At 34.8% G+C, this 21,108-nt stretch overlaps 1 protein-coding gene across 5 annotated transcripts in view; it reads left to right on the top strand.

Annotated features, from left to right (window-relative positions):
- The window catches only part of Sgcz (sarcoglycan zeta), a 1,143,866-nt gene that overhangs the window by 928,676 nt on the left and 194,082 nt on the right, over window positions 1-21,108 (top strand). For all 5 annotated transcript variants that reach the window (XM_006509120.4, XM_011242138.1, XM_006509122.1 and 2 more), the window contains one exon: window positions 9,894-9,995. In XM_006509120.4, coding sequence (XP_006509183.1) covers window positions 9,894-9,995 — 102 coding nt within the window. The remainder of the gene's footprint in view (window positions 1-9,893; window positions 9,996-21,108) is intronic.

The raw sequence follows: 21,108 nt of genomic DNA, 5'->3' as shown, positions 1-21,108 counted from the left end.
ACACAGTAAGGCCAGTGCACACAGGAATTCAAAGGGCTATGACAGTATGGACAGAGCCTAGACAGCTGTTGATCTCCTGTGCTGAGTAGGGGACTGAACTGAAGCCTACATCCCTAATACAGAAGCTATGTCCAATTGATATTTCAATATTTAGTGTGATTGTATATTAAGAAAAAAATAATTCATGCACCTTAAGGAATTCTCTATAATTAAGTAGTATGAACTAACCACAAACACATATTGTCATATTTTAACACATAAATATATTTCATATATTCTTTTATAAATTAACACAAGAGATCAATAAACTATATAGTTTGAGCAACCATTAGAAAAGAAAAAATTATATTTTAGATGATAGAGATTATGGTAATAACATACTCTTTTACAATGTTTGAATGTAGAACTAGAGGGCAAATTTCAGATTTCTATATGTATCAATTGCTAGCACAGTACTATTTCTTAATTATATGTAAAAAAAGTAAGACAATTGAAGTGAAGAAAAATACATGCTTACAGAAAACAGCATAATAAAAACAATCCTATGAAGCAGTTGTCAACTTTTGTTTGTTTTTCCTCCTGAGCTTGGAGCAAAACAGCTCATTATTTATAAACAACATCAGCAAAATAGGTGAGAAAAAGAAAATGCTTACCCTTCTGAAAAGATATTTCTCCTTTAATTAGGAACTAGAAATGGAATGCCCTTTATCAATACACTTTACATTAATTAATGCATATCAAAAGTCTAAATGTGATTGTTATTCTCCTTTAATAGATTGTATTTCCTTTTTCCATGAATTATCTTTCAGGTTATTAAACATAGTATGTCCTTATAATTCACAAATAACTGCCAAAATAGGCTCTGGTTTTATTCTATTTATCAATTGCAAGCTTATTTCTTTATGTATTTTACATTTTAGTTTGTAATAATTGATACCATTAGTGTATCAAAAAACCATAATTACCTCCCTTCTTGCCTTGTTCTGAAATATATAATGCTAGTTATGTACAAGACAATGTTTCTCTTTAAAAATTAAGATCAAATATCTGTAATTCATTTTCTTATAGGTTGCTGTTTCTCTCAATTCTCTTTGAAAGTGTTAACAATAAATAACCTATAATTTTATATGTATATTTGATGAATGGACACACATTATTTTTTTGAACAAACCTTATCAACAAACTGGCCATGCCTATATTACTGTCTCACTGTTAGAGTTTTTTTCACATTTTCACTATACCAAGGCTCTAAGTAACATATAAACCAGAATGGCAAAAAGATTAAAAATGTATCCATTCCTCTGTTGAGGGGCATCTGGGTTCTTTCCAGCTTCTGGCTATTATAAATAAGGCTGCTATGAACATAGTAGAACATGTGTTCTCCTTACCGGTTGGGGCATCTTCTGGATATATGCCTAGAAAAGGTATTGCTGGATCCTCCGGTATTACTATGTCCAATTTTCTAAGGAACCGCCAGACTGATTTCCAGAGTGGTTGTACAAGCTTGCAATCCCACCGACAATGGAGGAGTGTTCCTATTTCTCCACATCCTCGCCAGCATCTGCTGTCACCTGAATTTTTGACCTTAGCCATTCTGACTGGTGTAAGGTGGAATCTCAGGGTTGTTTTGATTTACATTTCCCTGATGATTAAGGATGTTGAACATTTTTTCAGGTGCTTCTCTGCCATTCGGTATTCCTCAGGTGAGAATTCTTTGTTCAGTTCTGAGCCCCATTTTTTAATGGGGTTATTTGATTTTCTGGAGTCCACCCTCTTCAGTTCTTTACATATATTGGATATTAGTCCCCTATCTGATTTAGGATAGGTAAAGATCCTTTTCCAATCTGTTGGTGGTCATTTTGTCTTATTGACAGTATCTTTTGCCTTGCAGAAGCTTTGCAGTTTCATGAGGTCCCATTTGTCAATTCTCGATCTTACAGCACAAGCCATTGCTGTTCTATTCAGGAATTTTCCCCCTATGCCCATATCTTCGAGGCTTTTCCACACTTTCTCCTCTATAACTTACAGTGTCTCTGGTTTTATGTGAAGTTCCTTGATCCACTTAGATTTGACCTTAGTACAAGGAGATAGGAATGGATTGATTCGCATTCTTCTACATGATAACAACCAGTTGTGCCAGCACCATTTGTTGAAAATGCTGTCTTTATTCCACTGGATGGTTTTAGTTCCCATGTCGAAGATCAAGTGGCACAATGGAGTACTACTCAGCTATTAAAAAGAATGAATTTATGAAATTCCTAGCCAAATGTATGGACCTGGAGGGCATCATCCTGAGCGAGGTAACCCAATCACAAAGGAACTCATACAATATGTACTCACTGATAAATGGATATTAGCCCAAAACTTAGGGTACCCAAGATATAAGATACAATTTGCCAAATGCATGAAACTCTAGAAGAATGAAGACCAAAGTGTGGACACTGTGCCCCTTCTTAGAATTGGGAACAAAACACCCATGGAAGGAGTTACAGAGACAAAGTTTGGAGCTGTGACAAAAGGATGGACCATCTAGAGACTGCCATATCTAGGGATCCACCCCATAATCAGCTTCCAAACGCTGACACCATTGCATACACTAGCAAGATTTTGCTGAAAGGACCCAGATATAGCTGTCTCTTGAAAGACTATGCCGGGGCCTAGCAAACACAGAAGTGGATGCTCACAGTCAGCTATTGGGTGGATTACAGGGCTCCCAATGGAGGAGCTAGAGAAAGTACCCAAGGAGCTAAAGGGACCTGCAACCCTATAGGTGGAACAACATTATGAACTAACCAGTACCCTGGAGCTCTTGACTCTAGCTACATATGTATCAAAAGATGTCCTAGTTGGCCATCACTGGAAAGAGAGGCCCATTGGACACACAAACTTTATATGCCCCAGTACAGGGAAACGCCAGGGCCAAGAAAATGGGAATGCGTGGGTAGGGAAGTGGGGGGGAGGGTATGGGGGACTTTTGGGATAGCATTGGAAATGTAATTGAGGAAAATATGTAATAAATTTAAAAAAAGATTAAAAATGTTGTATACAGCAGAAATTATTACAAAAATTATTATTCAGTTTTGGACATGAATATTAAGTATAGCTAATATACTTAAAATATTCTCTTTTTGACATTCACATGCAGGGTCCAGTTTTTCTAGTCTTCCATAAAAAAAAACCCAAACATTGTTTTTTTATGAAAAATAGCCTAGTATTTTAAAAATTTTAAAAATACATGCGAATGTATTTTTATCAATCAAACAGCAATGACTTGTGCTGTAACATCAAGAATTGTCATCAAGATCAATGACAAAAGCTCATAAAATTGCAAAGCCTCTGTAAGGCAAAAGGCACTGTCAATAAGACAAAAAGGCCACCAACAGATTGAGAAAGGATATTTACCAATCCTAAATCAGATAGGGGACTAATATCCAATATATATAAAGAACTCAAGAAGATGGACTCCAGAAAACCAAATAATCCTATTAAAAATGGGGCTCTGAGCTAAACAAAGAATTCTCAACTAAGAAATATTGAATGGCTGAGAAGCACCTGAAAAAAATATTCAACATCCTTAATCATCATGGAAATGCAAATCAAAACAACCCTGAGATTCCACCTCACACCAGTCAGAATGGCTAGGATCAAATATTCATATGACAGCAGATGCTGGCAAGGATGTTGAGAAAGATGAAAACGCCTCCATTGTTGGTGGGATTGCAAGCTGGTACAACCATTCTGGAAATCAGTCTGGTGGTTCCTCAGAAAATTGCACATAGTAATACCGGAGGATCCGGCAATACCTCTCCTGGGCATATATCCAAAAGATGTTCCAGCTGGTAATAAGAGCACATGCTCCACTATGTTCATAGCAGCCTTATTTATAATAGCCAGAAGCTGGAAAGAACCCAGATGTCCCTCAACAGAGGAACGCATACAGAAAACATGGTAAATTTACACAATGGAGCACTACTCAGCTATTAAAAAGAATGAATTTATGAAATTCCTAGGCAAATGGATGGATCAATGTCTTGCTCAGACATCATCAAAGAAGACATCTTCATCAAGTCCCTCTTCTTATAGTTGAGGAATCTAGGAGGAAAAGTAGGCAAACAGACTGTAAGAGCCAGTGAGCTGAAAGACATCAAAGAAACAAGGCCTCTAGATACAATTGAAACTAATGCACATGTGAATTCACAGAGATTGTGAATCAGGAAGCCTACACAGGTCTAAATCATATGATGACCAGTGCTGAAAGAGGGAAAGCACAACCACCCACCCCTAACCTAGAAACAATCTCAGATTGGCATCCATTTGGAAAGGAAAAAAAAAAAAAAAGACTTCTCCCACAGAGTCAGCCTGGTTACATAAACCACACTGAAGGTACCATGCCCAACAGTAAATGACCAATACAAAACAAACTCAATAGTATTTTTTATTTTGTCCCATATTGTATTGTTTGGACATTTTTTTATCTTATTAGTCGTATTCATATTTTATGGATTTCAATTTTTTATTTTTACAGATTTGGGTATTTGTGTAGGTGTGCATGTCTGCCTCTGTGTGTGTCAGTGTGAGTGTGTGTGTCTGTGTGTGTGTGTTTGCTTGTTTGCTGAGAGAGGGGGGAGGGAGAGGGAGAAGGAGAAGGAGAAGGAGAGAGAGAAAGAAAGAAAGAGAGAAATGAAATGAAAGATGTAAAACCATGATCCAAATATATTGCAGGAAAAATATACTTTCCATTAAATAAAGTAAGTACAGATAGCTAATAATTATCTGAAAATGTTCTTGGTGTACATAGCCAACTGTAAATTAAAACTATATTGTTTCTCTAAGACTCTCTAGTCTTAGAGAGCAGTCATCAAATAGCTGCAGGTGGTTTACAGGGACAGCAATGGAGACAAGTGCTGATAGTGCTGACAAGATTGAGACTTAATTATCTGGTGCTCGCACAGTTTGTGACCTACAAGAAACTCTGAACTCTTTAAACTCTTTAAGGGCTTGTGAGAAAGAGAGAAATTCACACACTCTCACCTACAAACTTAGTGGATGAAGCAAAAAAGGCTGCAACAACTTTTTTTTCCCCCTTTAGTCTTTTTATATCCCCTAGACAAGGTTTTTATGTAAGAGAAATGGTTACCTCATTTAAAAATAAAAAAGAGAGAGAGAAAATGTTACACAAAAGAAAGATATAGTAGGATTCTTGACTATAAGTTCAAAGAAGTTGTTTTTAATCTACCTTTCATTTCATATGCTCATTATAAGTTAAGAGCGATAGTTTTTATGGAATAAAATTACCGACTCCTTGTTTATGACCATGCTTTCCAAGACCTGTAGCCTCCTCTCTGGACCTAATCGAGAATGAATGTTTGGTCATTTGTTCCAAGCCTATTTTCTTCCTAGTGCAGTTTACATGCTTATAAACCCATGAAAGAGCTCCCTTTCTACTCCTTACAACCTTTACTATTTTGCAAAAAGGAAGCACATCTTATATTTGATTCTAAGTTTCAACTTTCTATCAACTGTCTTAACTTCTTAAAATTATTTTAATCAGATCAAGAATTCTATCAAATCTTTATCAAGAATCATAAAATCATCAAGTCATCTAAATAGCATGATTCCATAAAAGTTCTTCTTCATGTTGATTTGTAAGAAAGTTGTCCAATAGAGTGGGCTAATACTTGGAGTCAATCATAACACGCTACAGGCAGATATTTCTTTACCCACTCACACTATGTCAGAAAAATTAGGAATACAGCAATGCAAACCATGAGAATGCATAGGAGTAGCAAGAAGAAATCCTGGGATGAAGAACTGGGTTGATGTCTCTCCAGGATTCACCCATCACAGCAATACAAAGCAGTGGGCCCTATCCAGGAAACTCACATGCCTCCTGCAGCTCCTCCAGCAGAGCATCTGCCAGAGTTACTCCAACTAGGTCTCCAATAGGACCTATTTCCATTATCCGTTAGACTTGCACATGTAATCTAATTATGTGTAACACAGAGTTATCTGCACAAACATGTTTTGCAATAATATGTATAATACCAATGTATTATATTTTTATAGATATCTATTAGCAGAGAACTATAAATAAATATGACACACACACACACACACACACACACACACACACACACACACACACACTAGTTTTAGTATGTCCTAAAGAATATTGAAGTCTTTTGAATGGAAATGACTAAATGCAGCTCAAGATAGTGTCACAAAAGATAAACTTAGAAAGCCAAATACTGAGTTTTCTCTCAAATGTGATATACAAGACACAAAAAGTAGGAGCAATATCTGGGCAGAGGAAACAGATGAGAAGCACCAAGGGGTAGGTAGACAAAGAGTAAATCTCATTATATTAATATGGCGGTACTACTTGATTTTTTGAAAAAAATATCCTTATGAAACTTATCATTATATATATAATGATTATATACCAATTTAAATGTGGGAAGAATAAGCATGTATGATAAAGAGAGGAAATTTTAAAGTACAAAGATGGTTGAGTTTGCATGAATGTAACAGAACCAAGCTAGAAACGGAGAGGAGAGATATGCTAGCTTCTATTATACTCTGATGTATGACAGTGTCATCTTAAAGAGAAAATTTGTACATAATTTGCAATAAGGTTGAAAGGACCAAGATGATAATGAATCAGAAATATCGCAGTAAGTATAAAAAGTGTTTCTGATAGTAGGGAGAAGGGCAATTAGATTTTCTTAGCATTTCATAACTATTACTGGACTTAATAGAATATTGAGGACCAATCAATCATATAGTGAACATGGATATATTATAGAGTTTTAATTAAATAACACCATGTAGATGATATGAAAAGTGAAAATTTATTCAATTTTAATAGCAGACAGGATAAATACAAAGTGGAATAAATAAAGACATGGTATAGCCAGCTAGAACCACAGCATTCTATAAGAATTAGTCCAAATTCATACAGGGGAATTCATTTTGAAGTAATTTATATGATGTAACTAATGAAATGTCTGGAGTCATAATTTTAGGGCAAACAAAGGAAAACATACTAAAATTAAAACTGAAAATGTTCTACAATTAAATACACATATCATAAATGGTAACATAATGTTTAACATTACATGTCCAGTTTTCTTTTTTTATCATGTTATTAAAATTATTATTAAAGAATTTTAAGATAAACTTAGATTAAGAATAACATTTGTGATAGAACTTGATTTTTCTGTCCTTTCAAGTTGTAGAAAGGACATTTGATGTTTCCACAGAAATGGTGGAATCCATTTCAGAACACATCTTTTTCAGCAGGCAGTTGAGAATGTATATAGATAATGACTGTGAGGTTTAGCCAAGAAAATCTCTGATTTAAAATATTTTTATACTAGTTATTCTAGCTATCTTATCTCTCTGGATTCCTGAGAATCCTTCCTGTCTTCTTAACTTTGCAAATAGTATTAGTGTCTTCTTAAGCATCATTTTATCTAGAAAATCCCCTCAAATTCTGTCACCTTGAATAACATAAAAGACAAAGTCTTATTTTCTGATGATAAAGTTTTCTTTACAACTCTCAGATTTAACTTTCCCAGAATATTACTATATTACTATTTTTAAATCTCTACTTGATGTGTTTGCTTTTTTCTCTTACCTTAAAGACCTCTTTTGATTTCTGCTTTTGCTTTTCAATGAGAAATAAACAAAAACAGTGTCGTTTATTTATTAAGAAGAAGTAGACGTTTTCAAGGAAAATAAAACTTAAGAATACTACATCCTTAAAGCTTTCTTTTTTAAATGTAAAATGTCTCTTGTCTCAATTAAGTGAGAAGTGTATAAAAATACACTGGTTTTTTCAACATAATTTTTCATTGATAAATTAATTTTTTCATATAAATTTACTTATTTTTAGTTGGTTTCCATGCAAGGCATGTGTGTCCTACCTCTGTTTCGTCATTTATCTCAGTGAATTCATTCCTGCCTAGCAAGTTTTAGTTTAAGTTATTAAGAAAATATTTCTCCTCCCAGGGGGAATACTGAAGTTTATCATTTTATGATCACTTCATAAAATTCCCTCCTCCTCCTTCCCTCTCCTAACATAATCCTCTTTCTCTTTCCCTCACCATTATCTCTAATTCATTCTTCCTTATTCTGTGTTTCTCATGGGTAACTTCCTATTGCTAAAATCACCATGTTATACTACCTCATTGTTCTAATTTCTACTTGTAGAAGGTAGAAGTTCATGTCAACATGTTTACTTGGTTCTTTTATGATTGAAACGGGACAGAAGAAGGAGATGGCCCCCTAGATAAACTAGATGAAGTGTGTGACTCAAAAGTGTGGAGAGTAGCGCTTGCATCCCAAGAATCTATATAAAAGCCAGGTGTGCAGAGTGCTTGACTGTAATCCCAGCAACGTAGAGACAAGGGAGCCTGAGGCTAATTCCAGTCTAGCCAGATTCTATATGTTCCAATATCACTGAAAAAAATAAATGGTAGAAAGATGTGCCAATGTATGTATATATGCATACACACATATGCACACACACACACAGAGACACACACATATTTTTACCCAGGCAAAATGAATAATTGTCTCGATGTATATAACACCTCTTCCCACCTCCAAAAAGTTCTTTTTAATTTTAAATACATATTTGTACACAGAGTCTAATAGTTATTCTCATGATAGATTCAAATGTGCCTTAATCATGCATCACTCCTACATTGTTTTCAGCAGATGTACTGGGTGATTAGCTAGAAAATGCTGCAAAGCTACTCATGAAATTTACCTACAATTTTACTATTCCTATTTATGAGATAATAACTTTTACTCATGATATTGAAGACCGGAACAAGTGAAAATAATATTTTTTTTCTGGGTCGTCAATGAAATTAGTCATCAAGCCTATATGTTTTTCTTTTATGACATCACATACTTATCAGAAGTTCTATATTAACAGCTTTTAGCCCTTTACAATAATTCTGCTGGATATGCTGTCCTGAAACATACTATAAATCATCTAAAGCCAGTGAGCTGTTGAAATACAGTTTAAATTTCTTCTTTCATAAGTTCACTAAGCAAGAGCATATTTATCACAGCAATAACTGTGGTCCTTGCTAAGGAATATTCCAGATAACATATACCCCTAGCTGTTTCCTCTCCAAATATTCCCAATTAGACAACCCAAATATGATCCAAAAGTAAATGTCATTAAAATGGTCATTGTCCCTCCACCCACAATAACTTCCTATTTAAACTCATTTGTAATATTTTTATATAGTTGGTTTCTTACTTTGTTACTATACATTGGATGCACTTTCCAAATAAATTCAATCCTGATTTAATTCTGCTTCATCAGTATGATTTTTAACTGTATTAATCTCCCCAGGCACAAATGTTTATCAGGTAAAACGTGTGTTTCATGACTTTTGTTCAAATGAGTCAGGTTTTCTAATACCAATTATTAATTAGTGGTTGAAATTATTATACAAGTGGAAATGTTGTATAACCTTTATACTTAAAATACTATCATTAGCTTTATACTAGTAACAATATCATTAGACCTCTGCAATCATTTGTTAATAATCACATAGCTAGTGTCACATCTAACAAAGAGTTGAACGAATGTATGAATGAAATATTTATTCACAGAAAATAATAATTTCTCATCAAATTTGGAGGAGCCTTTAGGTTCTTCATCACCTGCCTCCCCTTAGCATGCAAAGCAGTGTCCTCTATTGGATGCAAAATGCTGTGATCTTTCCAATATCTTGTTTTGTTTTGTTTTCTTCTTAATTCATCATGGATTTGAGTTCACTATTTTCTCAATTTAGCCCTAAGAAAATTATGGCCAGATACGCATTCTCTACTTAACCTAAAAGTGAACTATATTTCATTGCTTGTAGGATGGTATGGGGAATCTGAGAGTCACCAAGAAGGGAATCCGACTTGAAGGTATATCTGAGTTTCTACTACCATTGTATGTGAAAGAAATTCATTCCCGAAAGGTATGTGATATGGCTTTGGCTTACTCTAAGATAATTTAGAGTTTATGTTTTCACTCAACAGAGAAGCATCAAATTTTCCTGTCTCCTTCCTTTTGCATTCAATTCCTTTAAGCTAAAGACTTATTTGTAGAAACTAAAAGAATCAGTTGAAGAACAATAGAAAAGGTTAGCTTTAAATTGGCAAATCAGAAAGCACTTGATCTGAAGCTCTTGGCTGATTTTAAACTACAAATTGTGTTCCTCTTAATCTCTTGAAGATAAACGCAATGGTAGCATTTGAAAAAGAGGTGTTTATGAGTTTTATTTTCTTGGGAAGGATACATGTGGTTGAATTATCCATTCAAAGTATCATAAAATTTCCCCTTAAATGTAAAATGCATTTCCAAGAGAACAACAGTTTAAATATAAAATTAAATACAATATTTTAATTAATGCCAGAATATTTACCCTTTGGAAATAATCGATTTATACTTTATATTTTATCACTTTGCAGCATGCTAAAAGAAAATAAGACTGAAACATTGTGATTGCTCATTTTGACTTAAGATTTTTGCTTAGAAGGTAGAAAGCAGTCTATGGCATCAGTATATTTCCAATCTGTCAGAATGGTTTTCTTTTATATGTATCCATGAGAATTAATTCTTTAGGATAGAATGTAAACATTATTATTTAAAGGTGACAAAAATGAATTTGTTTTATATAAAATTATTTTATATTGAAGTAATGTTTAATGTACCAGCATAATATATTAGGAAATTTGTATAGTAAAATAATATTTAAATAATTTCTATTAAGCCTTTTTTCCACTAATGTCAAAGTAGGGTGAAGATTTATTTTTACAATTTTAATTAAGATATTTGTATCAACAAATATTAATAATATATGAACTGTAAAGAATACCAACTATACTTCATTTAGTACACTTTTAATAGCATATATTTAGTTTAACATTATTTCCCAGGTTTCAGTAAAATAAAGCACAATAGGGACATATATTTATAACTGATGTGCATGATTAAACTTTAAAAACAACTATTTTTTTGAGATTAGTTTTAACAGACAAAAAGTACTTAGATACATCACAGTATTCCACCACTCAGTCATTCTCCAGATTCCGTCTGTGCTTATCACTATTAAAAGAGTTTAGTGGAATTAAAGAAACTTTTGATAGAAATGAGAAAAACACTTCCCCCAGATAAAAAATGTAGTGACACAGCGAATTGTTGCTGTTGTTTCTCCTTTAAATGTATCTTGCTGGAATGGCCAGAGGCACCAAAGGTGGCTAGCCTCTAACGTTACCCAGGCTGACTTGTATAGACTCTATCTGGGAACCCAAGTTAAAGATGGTGAAGACCTCTACCAATTAAAGGATTAAAAGTTTATCTTCTGAGGTTGGCACTTTTGAGAGTACAACCAAAGTTGTTCTCTGAAAACATTGATGAGAACTGATTTTTATCTCTGGTCCAAATACTACAGAGTATATCAACATTGTAACCTGAGTATATTAGGTCATGGCAGTTGGACATCAATTTGTTTCTAGGCACACTAGCTGATCTCAACTGCACAAACATCTCCAAAGTCTGCTGTATTGATTGAGAGCTACAGTCTACCACAACCAGAACTACCAGTACCACCACTGCCACCATCAATAGCATTACCACCACCATTACCATCACCATCACCACCACCACAACCACCACCAAAACCACCATCAAAACCACCATGCTGTCACATCCCATTCTTTGCTCCTGGTCATCTGGTCCGGTGGCTTTTCCTGCTAGTATTTAGCAAGAATAGTGCAGCATGAGACATGGTGACCTCAATGTCTAGAGAGGATATCTGGACTGATAACAGAATAGAAAGTAGACTTAGTTCTTGGAAGATTTCTCTATACATGTACTACAAAAAGATAAAGCCAGTATCTGTTTTATAATCAATCAGTGTGCACAACACTGAACTGTTGTGGCCCTGAGGTCTGTAGACAGGTTTCAAAAATCAGTTTTCTCCTTAGACCACGAGGGGCTGAGGGAATAGACCACCAATAGTCCAGTATGTCAACAAGTATTTGACCTTCTAAGACTTCTTGTTACAATTCACTGGCCCTTGAGTACATACAGTTGCTTATCCTGGCTTTAACATTTATTTATTTCACTGTTTGAGGTAACCAGGTATGTAATTTTTCTCAACTTTAATTTTGATGTACTTAGATGCTCATATCTTAGGATCAGAAGATAAACACAAGTCACTAACAATATTAGAAATGGAATTTTAATTAAAAATTTTGAGATAATATGCTTGTAGGTATCATTCCATATATTTTCTTAATTTTTGTTACAATGTTTTGCTTATTTTGTGTGTGTGTCCATGTGAGTATGTGTGAGTGTAGTGTGTGTGTGTGTGTGTGTGTGTGTGTGTGTGTGTGTGTGTGTGTGTGCACATCACTAAAATTGTGTGGCTCTGAAGTCTGGGGACATGTTTTGGGAGTCAGTTTTCTATCTTTAGCACATGGAGTTAAGGAGGTAGGACACACATAGTCAGTGTGACAGTAAGTGCTTTGCTTTCCAAAACTTATTGTCAGACCAGTCTTCTCATACATTTTCATGTATTTAAATGTGCACAAAATTATGAAAATCCTCTAATATTCTGGTAAGAAATCTATTAGAGTCAACACCCATCTTAAAAAAATCATAATTAGCTGAAAACATTGCATCATATTATTTTGAGTTTTGCATATTTCTCTCCTTTTAATTTCGGCTTGCTGTCTCTTTCTATTCAGCCAACAGATAGTATATAAAATCACTTTCTAGTAGCAGGACATTGTGGATCAAGCCCATAATCCTACCGCTTAGCAGGCTGCTGCAAGACTGTTGGCATGGGTTTAAGGCAAAAATGGGTTCCATGATGACATCCAGGCTAGTTTGTGCTTTATAGTTATTTATGCATTTAATCCAACAGATGAATGCAAGATTCCTTCTGAATATTAAGTACAACTCTCTACAAACACACATTATATTACCCAACCTGATGGCACAAGGACGGGGTTTAATTTTCCAGGAAACTACTCTCCTCTACAACACCTGATGCCTCCCCTCCCCCACCACACATACAAATACCACTACCAAGAATCTTTAAGTACCTTCTTCTATTATCAAAACAACATTTTATCTTACTCATTTTTTTAAATCAAACTGTTCTAAGCCGTCCACAGAACAATGTATTTAAAAATACATGGTATATATTCTACCTTGAATATATTCAATGCCCTAATATAAATTGTTAAATTTGAACGATACCGAGCAGTACTAAGCAGCTAGGAAAAATACAAAAGCTGTATAATTTCGGTGGCTGAGAAAAATGATTCCACATTTACCTTCAAGGCTTATATTCTAATATTATGACAAAAATCTTTGATTTTCAGGAAATCAAGATGATAACATTTGAATGTAAGCAAGTGGTAGGCAGGATTTAATGGGATTAAATAATATATATTTTAACTGAATGTAACCAATAAAAATTGCGTTGTGCTATTTTACTGAACCTGTAACTATTTGAGACTAACTGAACCATGACATTGTATTGTTTAAATTTTTTTCCCTGTCAATGATATTTACTTAAATTGCTATGTCACTTGACAGGATTCTCAGCACTGCAGTTGACAGTCTAATAGTTATTCCCAAGCAGCTACTCCAGATAGTTCCAACTCCAGAGAATTAACAGGAAGGCAATAGTCTTAAATCACTTGACTTCCGAGTGAACAGAATATGGACCAGCCTCTAATCATCTTGTCCCTGCATGTGGGTCCACTCCTGTGATTCTATCTCAATGCCTAATTACTATTCGTTCTGTGCTTTGTGTGTTGGAGTTTTTATACAGCTCATACATGAAACCATTGGAAGGGCTCTCACAAGCAACTGACGTTGTTAAGTTCATTTTCTGTCTCGCTCCCTGACCACAGCAACACACCCTCATGCAGATACATTTTCTTTCTTTCTTTCTTTCTTTCTTTCTTTCTTTCTTTCTTTCTTTCTTTCTTTCTTTCTTTCTTTCTTTCTTTCTTTCTCTCTCTCTTTCTTTTTTTTTTTTTTTTTTTTTGTCTTTTCAAGAGAGGGTTTCTCTGTGTAGCCCTGGCTGTCCTGGGACTCACTCTGTAGACCAGGGTGGCCTCGAACTCAGAAATCAACCTGCCTCTGCCTCCCAAGTGCTGGGATTAAAGGAATGCGCCACCATGCCTGGCGGATACATTTTCTTCAACACATACTGATATATACAGATAAATACCAGAGAACTTCATAATTAATTTATCATCGTTGCGATCATTATGCTTTTTCAGCTGGATGTTTAAAACGGGAGACATTTTATAGTACTGTTTATATTGTTTGTTTAAGCCAAATCTCTTCTTCTCTCTCTCTCTGTCTCTCTGTCTCTCTCCTGTATGTATATCTATCTATCTATCTATCTATCTATCTATCTATCTATCTATCTATCTATCTATCTATCTATCTATCTATCTATGTATCTATATCTATTTATGGATATATAGGTATATATACTTAAAATCCTTACAATAAATAACAGTGACCACATCCTAACATCTACTTACCATCACAGTATTATTATTAAATATCCACAACAAAAAAATTATATAAAAAACTTATTTGTAAAGAGAATCACGCACACACTGTTTTAAATTAATATGGTATTTAACAGAAAAACTCAAGTCAGTTGAAAGTCTGCTAGCTCAAATACATTCTTCAGCGTAATAGCATTTTTAAACCTGGCTTCATGGTTAAGAATTAATGATTGTGGATATGATTGGGGAGCTGGTTACATTAGCCTCGTGATTAATGTCACTGAGCATTTGTTAGCCTCCTGCAGGGTAAATTGATGTGATTATGTCCTCTCAAGTCTCTTCCCCTCCCTCCTCTCTTTCAGCTCTTTTTTTTTTTTTTTTTTGTTAACAGTATCACTTTAAGTTTGTCATAGTCGATATCTGCATTCTGCTTTGCTGGTTTACTGTCGGACACTGTGGCCTTGACTCTGTTCCTAGGCAGCAGCACACCCATCTGTAGCTTTTTTCCTTGCTTGTGGACAATCCTGTGCTCATGTGTCAGTTAATGAAGCATCTACCATGTCTCCTTGCTGCTTTCAGTGTTTTCTGGGAATATCAATGATGGCACTTTCTTTTTCTTCAGATATGTGAATATTGGTCTAGTGAATACTTGTCTACTTAACACTGACTGTTGCCATAGACTGTTAAAGAACACTCTGATGCTTCTCCTGTTGATGATGTACTGTCATGACTGGAGGTCCTAGAAGTGTTTGAATTCACTTTTTCCACTTGAGGGAAATTTGTACTGTTATGTCACTTAAGTGTCACATAGCTTAAGTGTTGCTTGCTGGTTGGTCACTGTGAAAGGAATTGTCACTACCCTCTGGCCTTACCATTCCAGTAGCTGATATTACAAGTCCTGGAGGCTCTGCTGACCTGCTAGCTTTCAGTCTTATTTGCTGAGTTCCTTAGTTCAGAGGAAGCACTCACCCTTACATTACCATATGACATATCTCAGACTGTTTAAATGCTTTATACTTTTCCTCTAACCACGAGTAGTTGTCATCCAGATCTGCTCTTCTGTGAAATTGCTTTCTCCATGTGAATTTGTCCCTCACTCTCAATCATTCCTATATATTATATAGTGATGTTTTAATGGGTCTTCCGTCTTCATTTTGATATTATAATTTAGTGTGATCCCGTTGTTCAATGGTATTATTAATTACATGAAACTTAGATAAGTTTTGTATTGCTTTTAAATGTTAAAACAAATCATGTAGCAATAACTATTTGCATATTCTGATGGCTTGAAATTTTATGTAAAACAAAACAAGCTTTTGTTGTTGTTTCTAAATAGCTTTACAGAGACTGAAAAGAAAGAGTAACATAACTGATGTGCTCTGTCTTCTCTGGGTCTGATGAGCCCCTGGCTCGCTTGGACCAGGGTGTGGATGAGTAACTCTGTAGTTCCTGTGGGCTGCCCAGTCTCTCCTGAATTCAGCATGTGCAACATTCAGAGATACAAGAGCTGGATTATCTCAGGACCTTATGTTATGCTTGCTCCCCCTTTTCTCTATGCAGATTGTAACATGAGTTAGAACCATGGTGAATATGCAAACTGCCAAAAGAAATTAAAAATTCCTATGGCTTAGTTTGTTAAGAAGTGTAGGAGAAAGGAATTTGGAACTTTCCTGAGTTTCATTCTGTAGCGTTAAAATGTCTTCATTTTCTCTTACCCCACTCCCTCCCCATACATTCCCCCTTTCCTGTGTTCTTCACTCCATCTGGCCCTCTCTCTTTATGAATAGTCAATAGTGGCATCAATATCATAGTGCCATAATCTGGGCAGCCCATTTCATCATTCATATTCTATTATGCACAAGCAAATGCCTTTAACTTTTTCATCTCTATCCTGCTCTACTGATCTACTTATGAGGACTACACTACAGGTTTAGAGGATATTCTTACATCTAGTAGAGATGGTTTCTGGTTATCTGAGGCTAGGAAACATTTTGCCAGTTATGCATTATTTTTCTTCTGGATGAACTGAATCATCATCCATCAAATTTCATTAAAATTCCTCCTGGGTATATAATGATGGTTACAGTTGGTTTCATGTGAATGTCATCTTTATATTATGGTGTCTTCCCAGCTGGGAACACAGCTTCTCTCAGTGTTCCGACGAATTCCTGTGCATTGCTCAGAAACTCTTAGAATCTTTTATTGACAATACACACCCCTTTGTAATCACTTAATGATTGCTACTAGTTGTGTGAATGAGTTTAATCACTTAATTATTCCTACTAGCTGGGTGAATGAGTTTCAACTCCCTTTTCTCAGCACCCTTTCTGCTTGTACAAAGAGAATATAATTTCTTGTTTTCTGAATGTACTTGGAAATTTTAAAAATCATTTTAAAATAATTATTTTAATTGAAATAGAATTTTTGAATTTTTAAAATTAAATTATTTTATTTATTTATATTCTAAATAATTCCCTCTTCCTGGTCCCCCCTCCCAGATTTTTCCACCCCATTCCATCTCCATTTCCTCTGAGAGGGTGCTGCCACCACCCCCACCCCACACCTCATTCCCAGTTTCCCCCTTCCCTGGGGCATCAAGTGTCTACAGGATTAGGTACATCCTCTCCCACTGAGGCAAGACAAGGCAGTCCTCTGCTACATATGTGACCAGCATTATTGAACAGCCCATGTATGCTCTTTGGTTGGCGGCTTAGTGTCTGGGAGCTATGAGGGGTCTGGGTTAGTTGATATGGTTGTTCTTCCCATGGAGTTACCATCCTCTTTGGTTCCTGCAATCCTTCCCCCAACTCTTCCATAGCAGTCCCCAACTTCAGTCCATTGGTTAACTGTATGTTTCTGCATCTGTCTCAGTCAGCTGCTATAGAGGCTCTCAAAGGACAACCATGCTAGGCTCCTGTCAGTAAGCACAACATGGTATCAGGGTTTGGTGTCTGTCCATGGGATGGATCTCAAATTGGCCCATTCACTGGATGGCTTTTACTTCAGTCTCTGCCCCACTTTTGTCCCTGCATTTTTTAAGACAGGAATAATTCTGGCTCAGAAATTTTAAAGATACTTGGGTGGCCTTATCCCTCCACTGGGGGCTCTGTCTATCTAATGGAGGTTATTTCTTCAGGTTCCATCTTCCCACTGTAGAGTAGTTTGGCCAAGATCATCCCCAAGGAGTGTTGGGAGCTTCTCATATCCCAGGTCTCAGAGACTTTCTAGAGGTTTCTCCTGCCCTCAACCTCCTCAGCTGCATGTTTCCACAGATTCTCCTGATCTTCTCTCCTGTCTCCTCACATACCTGATCCTATCCCTCTGTTTCTGCTCTCCCTCTACTCTCCCACCCAGGTCCCTCCCTCCCTCTGCCTCCTGTGATGATTTTCTTCACCCTTCTAAGTGCGATTGAAGCATCCTCACTTGGGACTAGAATTTTATCATATCCTCTTTCTTTCCTCCCTCCAGCCCTTTCCAGATACACTTCTTTAAACTACTCCCATGATACCGAACTCAAGTTGATTTCTGCTTTTTTTTTGTTATATTTGTTACTCACATGTATACACACACACACACACAGAGAGAGGGTTGTTCAACTCTGGGAAAGGCTAATTCTCCTTCCCCGAGCAATCAATAATTGCCTTTACTTCTTTGTCTAAGGGTGAGAAATTCACAATAAATTTCTGCTTCCACATTAGCATGTCATGTTATAATTGTTTTTAATATGGTAGATTAAATAACATTGTATTTTACTGCATTAGAGTTTTAGGTTCTAATCTCTGTGTTTAAACAACAACTTTGTGATTCAGCCTGTATCTTGTATAACCTTTTTACCATGTGCAAATTGAAGTTCATAACAGTCTATAAAACCTCAATACTGCACTATCATGGTTATTATAAGATGAAGTAAAAGTTTAACAATTAAATTTAACATGATACTCAATACTATAATTATCATTCTTAATTTATTGAAAAATAAACACATACCGAATGCATTGTGAGTTTTGGGATCTTTAGTAAATACTTTGTTATCAATGCAATTAGGAAAGAGTCAGGTTTGAATATACAGCTTGATCAAGTGGAAAATTATATTTAGATAAAAGGAGAGACATTTTAATATAACTGGAAATTTTCTTTTGTTTGTAAAGAAGGGAAGAATTGAGAATGTGGAACAGAAGGAAATTGACAAATTATTTAGGGTCTGTTTTGTTTATTAGCTATATTAAGAGTCAATTTAAGGAGTTTGTATCTCACATTACAGATGAAACCTAAAAATTTATTAAATTTGGCTATGTGTACATGTATGTATACTCGTACACATGAGAGTAGATGTAATTGCATATGTTATTAAACATTCAATAGGAATCCTAAATGAATGCAAACAGAAAGTATAAAAAGTGCCACTTCCAATGTTGAAGGACATAGGAAGAACTAAATCAAGAGGGTCAAATTAAAAGGGAATGTAAACAAGATGAACAAGGGTGTAGTGTTACTGGAAGCAGAAAAAGGATGCTATCTTCAGGGAAACAAGGGAACAATTGCTTCCAGCCAGCCAAGCATCAAGAAGACTGAAAATTCATCTTCTGCTGTCATTTTGATTAAAGTTCAGTCACATTTTGTTTTTCACATATCAGATTTCTAGCAGGATGATGCATACCAATTTCCTCACTTAATGCTTGGAATCAGTCACAGAAGACATACAAACTATATTAATTGTGAAACATTCTTTGATCATTTGAGTCACTTTTTCGTTCAGAGGGACCGCATACTTAACTAAAATTTCTAATAACTGCTTCAAGTATTTTGCACGTGTTTGCTCATACTGTTCATTGTCCCCACACATTTACATCGATCACATCAATAAATTTACTTTATTATTTTATTGCTCTTAGAGGAATCACTAAAGGATCCTATTTTTGTTTTTCTAATGGTCAACATCAGTGTAATGACCTAACATTTCTCGATGATCAAGTACAGTTAAATTCCCCAAAGGAGGATTAGTGGGGGAAGGGGTTCTTTGTTTTGTTTTGTTTTGTTTTTGTTTTTAAGGCAAGTCTGACTAATTTGAAACTTTCCAGGACGATGTTCAGAATTATTCCATCTCCATGTGCTTATTTTCATGAATTTTGTATCTATTTTAAATGGATCTTTGGATCCCTAAGCTTGCTTCTTTGTGCTTTTCCCCATTTGCTTAGTCAAACACTTACAGCAAATAATCTTCTTCCTGTTCTTACTTAAAACAAACTTTTTATATTGGTCCTTTAGAGCCTTTAGCAATAGCAGCATGGACAACGTAGCTCCTATTTGAAGATGAGTCAGCAGACTTAGAAATTTTAAATGGTGCATTCAAACCTCTGAATAACAGCAGGAGTTTGGACTCAAAGCATGATCTCCATATCTTCTATGTGCCTCATTTTTGTAAAAGTCTTCTATAGGATATTTGTAATGAACACTTGCATATTTTCTGATAGCATTAGAAATAGAACTTTGTGGGTTTTAAAAATTTGTTCAGTATATATTAATTTATTATATTAATATATATTACATATATGTTAATATATTATTATGTTTAACATATTAATGATTTTATATTAATATATACTCATTTTATTTTTCTACTTAAAATTAGATGAAGTTTTTATATGTTCATTAGCATGTTTTTATAGCAGAACATGGCATGTGATTTGAAGATTTTGAGATCTATTTATTGGAGATGCAGAATCTTTACTGCCCATCTAAAATCAGCAATATAAATGTTATAAATATTGGATTTGGAATCCTATCAACAAATGTGGTATATATGACTTTACTACGGTTTACAAGACATCTTTGTTGCTAATGATAGATTCTCTCTAAATTTATGTGATCATATTATTCTCATAAAAGTCATACTGGTAAAGTAGATGTTGACATTAATTGCTGTATGAAAATTTATAACCTGGTTTAATACTACATTAAAATAAACACCAGTCTAATTAAGATTTGTACCCACTCAATTTTATCTTTAATCTTTACACAAGAGGCATCTCATATTAGGATGCCTTCTTATAATATATTATAGATTCTACATGTCTGACTGATTGATCCACTAAATATTAGATTTTTTCATATAGTAACATAGGTCAACATTCCCAAATTGTCATCTGCTGCAAAACTCCATATCCACCAACCAACTTATAGATCTTGATTTTTATTGATTTTACTTAATTTTCTGTTTCAGTCAGGATCTTATTGCTATAACATAAATTAGTTTATATTTGTAAATAATGAAAAAATGTTTTCTTTGCTTTGATTCAAAAACTTAATCAGAACAGTTTTATATTCATTCAGTTAACATTAACTCAAGATTTAAAAATTGTCGACCAAGTAAGTGAATGTTTATTAAATTTTTTGGCTAGTTTCATTAAGGAATAAATATAAATTCCCCCAAAGAAAAATGTATTGTCATGGCTATGAGATATAGCTGATTTTGAAACATACACATACATACATACACACATACATACATAGATACATACACACACACACAATTTCTTTCTGAGA

The sequence above is a fragment of the Mus musculus genome, chromosome 8 (genome assembly GCF_000001635.26).
Source record: "Mus musculus strain C57BL/6J chromosome 8, GRCm38.p6 C57BL/6J".
NCBI classification, from domain to species: Eukaryota; Metazoa; Chordata; class Mammalia; order Rodentia; family Muridae; genus Mus; species Mus musculus.
The sequence above is the reverse complement of the archived record's forward strand: the minus strand, read 5'-3'. Positions and strand labels throughout refer to the sequence as shown.